The following is an 8,429-nucleotide window of genomic DNA, read 5'->3' on the forward strand; positions in this document are numbered from 1 at the left end:
TTTATGTCATCTTACATTTGTTTACGGGGTAAATATGAAGCTTCTGAGGCCGCCGCGGTGACGAAATGAGTCTGGAATCCTGATTGATTTATTTGCTTTTTACTTTCCTTCTTTTTAAATGTCCCGACGCGACGCAGGGAGGGGGGGAGGGGGGGGCTGAGCAGATCCCCAACCCGCCTCAGAGTTTCCACACTTTCCTCCTGGATTGTCCGGGAATGCGAAGATGCCGATCCTGGAGAAGGAGCCGAGCAGAGACCGGGACAGCCAAGTAGGAACCGGTTTCACTGCGTCGCTCCGTTTTTAGAGGTTTAATAAAAAGCCCTGACACGCGTTCAGCACCACGGACAGCGACGCTTTCACTAACTGACCGCTAGGGGCGCCGCGCGCCAGGATCCGCTCTGCACATGCGTAAAAACGCTCTTCCCAGTTAACTGATTCGTTTTTTTGTGACGGGAATGATTAATTCTAAAACGAATTTGCTCAAATGTTTCAAATCAATATGATCTGATCGGGAAAAGTTCTGGTTCTGGAACTGCTGCAGAAGATTCTTCTCTGTCAAAGTTTCCGTTCAGTAATGCGGTTAATTTTAAACTACATTTTCCACTTCAGGAATTTAATCCACTTTAAGATGCCATTGTTTTTCCAGGCCAACATTTTACATAATTAATCTTAGTTCCCATTTCCCAGAGTCCTCAGAAGTTATTCACTATTAACACGTTGGCTCACCATCAAACATCAGACAGAAAAGATCAATCAATTTTCATTTTCACTATTTAAGATAAATAAATAAGCGTATTTTAATGTCTCGTGAGGATTTGAGTCTTGAAAGCACATCAAGCATTTAAAATGAATTATTAATTCCACTTCTAATAATAAAAGCTTAAAGAAAAGATGTGAGGGGATTACCTTTTGAACTAATGACCCCTCGGTGAGTCAGAGGAAAGACGTTTGGTTACTCGGTGAGTTCGTGCACCAGAGCTTTGCTTCGTTTCCTCAGGCGCTGCCAAAGCTTCCGCTTCCTCCCCTGAAACAAACCCTCGATGCGTACCTGAGGAGCGTCCAGCACCTGATTCCGGAGGAGCAGTTTAAGAAGACAAAGGCCATCGTGGAGAAGTTCGGAGCTCCTGGAGGCGTCGGAGAGGCTCTCCAGAAAAAGCTCTTAGAGAGGAGGGACAAGACGAGCAACTGGGTAAAATCTAGAATCTGCCAGAGCAACAAAGATCAGGTTTCTCTTCTCCACTTTGAAGGCTTGGGATTCAGATTGGATAAAGACATTCTTATTCTGTGGAATCTGGAATGTCAAATCTCCTAAGTGGGGTTTTCTGTCGGCAGCGGTTCAACGATAAAACCAGACTAGCAGCTCAGATTAAACTTCGCCGAGGTGAACGTGAGCCAGATTACGTGATGCCGTTTCTTCAGGTCTACGACTACTGGCTGCAGGACATGTACCTGAACAGCAGGCTGGCCCTTCCGGTCAACTCCAGCCCCGCCGTGGTGTTTCCTGTGCAGACGTTCAGAGACCACGAAGACGCCCTCAGGTCGGAGTTTCGTGTTCCTGCTGTTGAATAAGGAGAAGGAAGAAGTCTTATTGGACTTGGTTGAGGTTTACTCTAATTTAAAGGGACTGCCAGAAGGTTCGCCATCACATCAAAGTGATGCCTTTAGTTACTTGTTAAGTTCAAAAACTCAAAGACATTAATTTTATATTCATATAACATTTTAAAAGATGTTGTTTATTTTGTTATTTACTTTAAGACTGTTAAAACACTTTCAACTTAGCTTAAAGGTTTCGTCTTTTTTTAAAAAGGGGGGGGGTCTTAAATTAAAATTGGAGACTTGGATTAGTTCAAAGTACAGATTGAGATTTCTCCTGTAACTCAACATTAGCTTTTGTCAGCTCGTGCATGAATATTCCCCGCGCGCAATCACCCGGCGCGGTGATTGGGAGCGCGCTCCCATCTATTGATAATCACCCGGCGCGGTGATTAGATCGGGAGCGCGCTCCCATCTATTGATAATCACCCGACGCGGTGATTGGGAGCGCGCTCCCATCTATTGATAATCACCCGACGCGGTGATTGGGAGCGCGCTCCCATCTATTGATAATCACCCGGCGCGGTGATTAGATCGGGAGCGCGCTCCCATCTATTGATAATCACCCGGCGCGGTGATTGGGAGCGCGCTCCCATCTATTGATAATCACCCGGCGCGGTGATTGGATTGGAGCGACGGGCTCAAGCTCCCCGCAGAGACCGCGAGTCAGGCCCGGGTTCGGGGCGTGCGCGGTGCCGCACGGCCGCCTCCACGGCATCGATCTGGTCTGCGCGTAATAACGCGGAGACAAATGGCGCCCGGCATAGAACCTGACAGGGGCTCTGGTGCGCCCACGCCCACGCAGAGCCCTCGGGTAAACGCACTCGGTTCTTCGCCGTAATGTGATTCCCGTTTTCCTCTGAGGACGAGAGCTCGTCTCGTTATGAACCGACTGCGCATGCGCCGTGTTTCATGAACGCATCCTACTCTTCTTTAATTCCAAACTTCTCACTCATTCTAGATTTGCGGCGCGTCTCATCCGAGCAGTGTTGGACTACAAGGCTCTGGTTGATGCGTGAGTTTACCCTGTGAATGCCCCCCCCCCCCCCCCCCCCCCGCGCATGCGTGATCAAGTCCTCAGAGGTGTTTGCGTGCGTGTGATGTCTCGCAGGCGCGCGCTGCCGCTGGAGTTTGCTCGAGGCCAGCCCGCCGGGCCCCCCCTGTGCATGGAGCAGTACGACCGCCTCTTCACCTCCTACCGCCACCCGGGGTCAAAGTCCGACACGCTGGAGGTCAAGATGAACGCGGGCCCGGAGCACGTCGTGGTGGCGTGCAGGAACCAGGTCAGAAGCCGTTCCGAGGGGAGGGGGGCGTGGACGTAAACGTCAGGACTGAGATGCTCGGCGGAGGTCTGCGTTAAGACGCCCAAGAGCAAAGCAAAGAGCAGAAACAGCCAATCAGAATAGAGTACTAATCCTGAAGGAGGAGCAACAAAAGATAGAGACGAGCTCTGAGCTCAGAGATAAATCAAAGAAACGATGAACGGAGCGGCGCCGGGAGGAGAGGGGGGGGGGGGGGGGGCAGTTTGGCCGTCTGGCGAGGACGCCTCCCACCGGAGGTCTTCCAGACGCGTCGGCCGCTGTGATTAAGTGTCCTCTAGGGTGTCCTCAAACGAGAAGACATGATGACCTGTCCTCAGCGATACCCTCGAAGGAGAGAAATGTGCTGCGGCGCCACATAAGCTGCTCATGGGGGGGGGGGGGGGGCTGCTAGTTTGATTTCTGTCTGACACAGAAAAGGGCACGACGGAAGCTTCCACCTGGAAGTGTTTCCGGAAACAATCAATCTGCAGCGCGTAAAGGCCCGTCGCCATGGAGACGCAGGCCGTTAACTAAATGACTCCTGATTCAATCTGCCGTTTTTAAGAGCTTCCCCGAGTCACATATTTAGTGGCATTTATGCCTTTCCAGCATTTTTGAGCGTCCTATTCGTCTCAACTGTGTTACTGCCGCGTCGGACAAGGACACGTTTAACTCTTCGAGTGCCATTCACGTCTAAAGACGTTCTTTTCTAACCCAAACATTCACTGCCAACCCGGAGTGCTTTCTAAAACCGGTTTCTCGCGACAGTTTTTCGTGTTGGACGTAGTCGCAAGCAGCAAGCAGCTCAACGAGACGGAGATCTCATCCCAACTGGAGAAGATCCGGAAAATGGCAGGAAAGGCAGAAGAGCGGCTCCCTCCTGTGGGCGTCCTGACATCCGACGGGAGAACCGAATGGGCGCGCGCCAGAGACGCGCTGTCAGAAGGTCTCGGCTCAGGCGGCTCTCCGATTAGCAGGAGTTAAAGTCTTAAATGTCTTCCAGATGACTGTCTGTTCCGCTTAAACCCAGATCAGACCAACCGGGAGTCTCTGGCTCTGATGGAGGGCTGCCTGTTCTTGCTGTGTCTGGACGAGTCGAGCGCTCTGGAGCCGAGCGACGCCACCAGGGCCCTGCTGATGCTCCACGGCGGCGGGGGCGACAGGAACGGGGCCAACCGCTGGTACGACAAGTCGATGCAGGTGGGGCGGCGTCCAGCGCACCGTAACCCCCCCCCCCCCCCGGAAACATTCGGCTGATCCACCTTTCCCCCAGTTCGTCGTAGGGACGGATGGAACGTGTGGGGTCGTCTGCGAGCATTCCCCATTCGAGGGAATCGTTCCGGTGCAGTGCTCTGAATACGTGATGAAGCACATGTCAGTGACCCCCCCCCCCCCCCCCCCCGTGCACGTTTATGTTTGCTGCCGAGGAAACCGGTGACGGAAGCATCTGCCGTTGTCCCCCCCAACAGGACAGGGAGCCCGTCCAGGATGGCGACCGGCGTCAGGGAGCTCCCCCCTCCGAGGAGGCTGCTCTGGAAATGCAGCCCTCACGTCCACGGACTCTTAGCAGCGTCCGGAGACAGACTGCAGAGGCGAGACCGATGTCTCCAAGTCGGTGCGTGTCCAACCAGCCACGTGTCTCACACGTGTCTCGTCCCCCCCCCAGGCTGGCGAACAGTCTGGACATGGACGTCTTCACGTTCAGGGGTTACGGGAAGGAGCGCGTCAAGAAACAGAAGCTGAGTCCGGACGCATTCATACAAGTCGCCTTGCAGCTCGCGTTCTACAAGTAAGAAGCGCCTCCACGCGCCGTAATCCCCACGTAATCTGAAGGAACGGCTCTTTAATCCGCTCTTCACGCCCGTCCCGTCGAAGGTGCAACGGGAAGCTGGCGTCCACGTACGAGAGCGCGTCCACGCGGCGCTTCCGAGAGGGTCGGGTCGATAACGTTCGCTCCGCCACCCCCGAGGCGCTGGCCTTCGTGGAGTCCGTGACGGGCGAGCGGGCCGGTTCCACCGTGAGTCGTTTTTCTCACTTTGACCTGCAATTACTGAGCGACTCCCACATTACTGTTCGTCACACCTGCTTAGATGGAACAGGTGAGAGCAGCCGCCGCGACGCGCCAAACTCCCCCCCCACAGACGAGAAATGATCTTTACGAGCTGTGCTGCTCTCATTCTGTGAAAAAAACGAATTATTTTCACTTATTCCACAGGATTCAGAAAAAATCCGGCGACTGTGGGACGCGATTAACGCCCAGACGAATCACACGATCGCTGTAAGTACACAAACCGGTAAATCTAATCAATGAGCCGATCTGTCGGATGTGATGGACGCCGTTACGATAAAGTAGCACCTCCCTGGGAAGAGAAGACACACGACACGGATTTGTCTTGCTCTGGGGGGGGGGGGGGGGGGGGTTACTGATTAAAAAATACTTCATTAGCAAACAACCTGTCAGGCAATTACAGGAATGGGAATCGACAATCACCTCCTCGGGCTTCGGAGAACTGCGCGGGAGTCGGGCATGGAGGCGCCGGCCATCTTCTGCGACGAGACGTACCGGAGCGGCAACCGATTCGTCCTTTCTACCAGTCAGGTAAGAGACCCAGAGAGCGACCCAGAGAGAGACCCAGAGAGCGACCCAGAGAGAGACCCAGAGAGCGACCCGGAGAGAGACCCAGAGAGCGACCCAGAGAGAGACCCAGAGAGAGACCCAGAGAGAGACCCAGAGAGCGACCCGGAGAGAGACCCAGAGAGCGACCCAGAGAGAGACCCAGAGAGAGACCCGGAGAGAGACCCAGAGAGCGACCCGGAGAGAGACCCAGAGAGCGACCCGGAGAGCGACCCAGAGAGCAACCCAGAGAGAGACCCAGAGAGAGACCCAGAGAGAGACCCAGAGAGCGACCCAGAGAGAGACCCAGAGAGCGACCCGGAGAGAGACCCAGAGAGAGACCCAGAGAGAGACCCAGAGAGAGACCCAGAGAGAGACCCAGAGAGCGACCCGGAGAGAGACCCAGAGAGAGACCCAGAGAGAGACCCAGAGAGCGACCCAGAGAGAGACCCAGAGAGAGACCCAGAGAGCGACCCAGAGAGAGACCCAGAGAGAGACCCAGAGAGAGACCCAGAGAGGACCCAGAGAGAGACCCAGAGAGAGACCCAGAGAGCGACCCAGAGAGAGACCCAGAGAGAGACCCAGAGAGCGACCCAGAGAGCGACCCAGAGAGCGACCCAGAGAGCGACCCAGAGAGAGACCCAGAGAGAGACCCAGAGAGCGACCCAGAGAGCGACCCAGAGAGCGACCCAGAGAGCGACCCAGAGAGCGACCCAGAGAGCGACCCGAGAGCGACCCAGAGAGCGACCCGGAGAGAGACCCAGAGAGCGACCCGGAGAGAGACCCAGAGAGAGACCCAGAGAGAGACCCAGAGAGCGACCCAGAGAGCGACCCAGAGAGAGACCCAGAGAGCGACCCAGAGAGAGACCCAGAGAGAGACCCAGAGAGAGACCCAGAGAGCGACCCAGAGAGCGACCCAGAGAGCGACCCAGAGAGCGACCCGGAGAGAGACCCAGAGAGAGACCCAGAGAGAGACCCAGAGAGCGACCCAGAGAGCGACCCAGAGAGCGACCCAGAGAGCGACCCAGAGAGCGACCCAGAGAGCGACCCGGAGAGCGACCCAGAGAGCGACCCGGAGAGAGACCCCAGAGAGCGACCCGGAGAGAGACCCAGAGAGAGACCCAGAGAGAGACCCAGAGAGCGACCCAGAGAGCGACCCAGAGAGAGACCCAGAGAGCGACCCAGAGAGAGACCCAGAGAGAGACCCAGAGAGAGACCCAGAGAGCGACCCAGAGAGCGACCCAGAGAGCGACCCAGAGAGCCTGGACCTGCCGTCTGAAGCGTCCGCCTCTATCCAGGTCCCCACCACGGTGGAGATGTTCTGCTGCTACGGCCCGGTGGTACCGAACGGCTACGGCGCCTGTTACAACCCGCAGCCGGACCACGTCGTCTTCTGCGTGGCCAGTTTCCGGGAGAACGCCGAGACGAGCTCGGCCGGCTTCGTCAAAGCCCTGAACCAGGGCCTGTTGGAAATGATGGACTTGTGCGACGTCGCCGGAACCAAAGCGGCCGGCGCCGGCCCGTAAATCGGGGAAGTAAGCCGCGGGCCTGTCCCGGGGGGGCAACGGCTCGCTTCGTAGACGCTAGAGTTGTGTCTGTTGTCTGTGCAATAGTGGCAAAGCCTTAAATTAAATATATCCTATAGCGTGCTAATATTTAGAAATGGACTCGTGTAGACATGAGAATGATTCCGGGTCCAACAGCGCCCCCCCCCCCCCCCTTGACTCGGTAGACTGAGGTCTACCGCCTTTAGGAAACTGAAGCCATGTCTGTCTGTAGCTTCCTGTCAACGCATTCTAGTCGTACCCTAAGATCCATCATAGTTTCACTCCCAAAGAGCTCGTGTTACACCTGAAGGCACTTTAACATATTTATTCCAATTGATACCTGTAAATGTAGGGGATTGGTTTGTATAATAACGTGTGTGTGGAAGGGGAACGTATTTAATACGGTTTCTGTGGCACATTTGAAGTCGTGTAATTGTACCGTCGGGTTCGTGTTCGGCATCGTAGCGATAGCTCAGAGTACAGTTAGCCCAAAAACGTATATTCAGTCCTGCTGCCATCCCAAAAGAGGCACAGAGTAATCTCTGGATTGCTCAAAATCCTCCGGAAGTCGGCTCCATTACAGATTGTTTTAGAAAAGGGAAGGTGTGACACAATCAGCTAAGTGGCGAGAGGCAACCCACGGTAGGGGTGTATATATATATATATATCAAATACTGTCAGTACTTTGTGCAATATTAACAAGTGCAGTGAGGGTTTATGTGCAATTTATAAAAATCCGTTGCTCAAATGCGTGGATGAGACGTCGTAGGAAATAAAATACAGCAGCTATTGTTGCTATTCGCTAATCGCTAATATTGATTCCGCTTCAGGTGCGTTCAGGTGCGTCTCGTCTTAGACCCGCGGCGGTGGATGTGTATTCGGTCGTCCGGAATCCCGATGACACCCAAACATGCTTAAGCCACAGATGCATGATTATTCTTAAGCTCTAAATGTATTTTTTAAATGCTCATATATCAATCATTTATATTTGCTCACACCAAGAGCTTATATAACGATGGAAAATTGCCTTAAAGTGAAAGTGATGCTGGTTTTACTGTGAGATATAATCTATATTCTATCAGCCTGTCGTCTATAAGTGTTAAATATAATGTTAGTCTGTTTCTGCTTGGTGTTCGCCGTCCAATCGCGTGACAGAATGTTGCGCTTGTCAAGCGTTATTCCCGGTTTTCCCCTAATCTGCGAGTAAATCCCGTTGTCCTGCAGCGTAGCCGCAGGACAACGGGCTCACTGTGACTCACTGACAAGAGGAATATCGTATTTACTCTCCAGTGAACGTGAGAAAAACGATAATCATTACAAAAAAGAAAACTAAAGGCGCTTTTATTTTTTTAGCCCATTTATTGTGTGATAAAA

General features: G+C 53.7%; 1 protein-coding gene across 1 annotated transcript; it reads left to right on the forward strand.

Annotated features, from left to right (window-relative positions):
* Nucleotides 1-223: 223 nt before the first annotated feature.
* LOC137910368 (choline O-acetyltransferase-like) lies at nt 224-7,034 on the forward strand. Its single transcript, XM_068754806.1, has 14 exons — nt 224-268; nt 998-1,189; nt 1,420-1,538; nt 2,555-2,608; nt 2,705-2,876; nt 3,663-3,840; nt 3,925-4,094; nt 4,168-4,268; nt 4,364-4,486; nt 4,561-4,683; nt 4,770-4,911; nt 5,110-5,172; nt 5,356-5,493; nt 6,807-7,034. The coding sequence occupies exons 1-14, from the start codon at nt 224-226 to the stop codon at nt 7,032-7,034; spliced, it is 1,848 nt and encodes a 615-aa protein (XP_068610907.1).
* The last annotated feature ends 1,395 nt before the right edge of the window (nt 7,035-8,429 follow it).

Source organism: Brachionichthys hirsutus, chromosome 21 (genome assembly GCF_040956055.1).
Source record: "Brachionichthys hirsutus isolate HB-005 chromosome 21, CSIRO-AGI_Bhir_v1, whole genome shotgun sequence".
Classification (NCBI taxonomy): domain Eukaryota; kingdom Metazoa; phylum Chordata; class Actinopteri; order Lophiiformes; family Brachionichthyidae; genus Brachionichthys; species Brachionichthys hirsutus.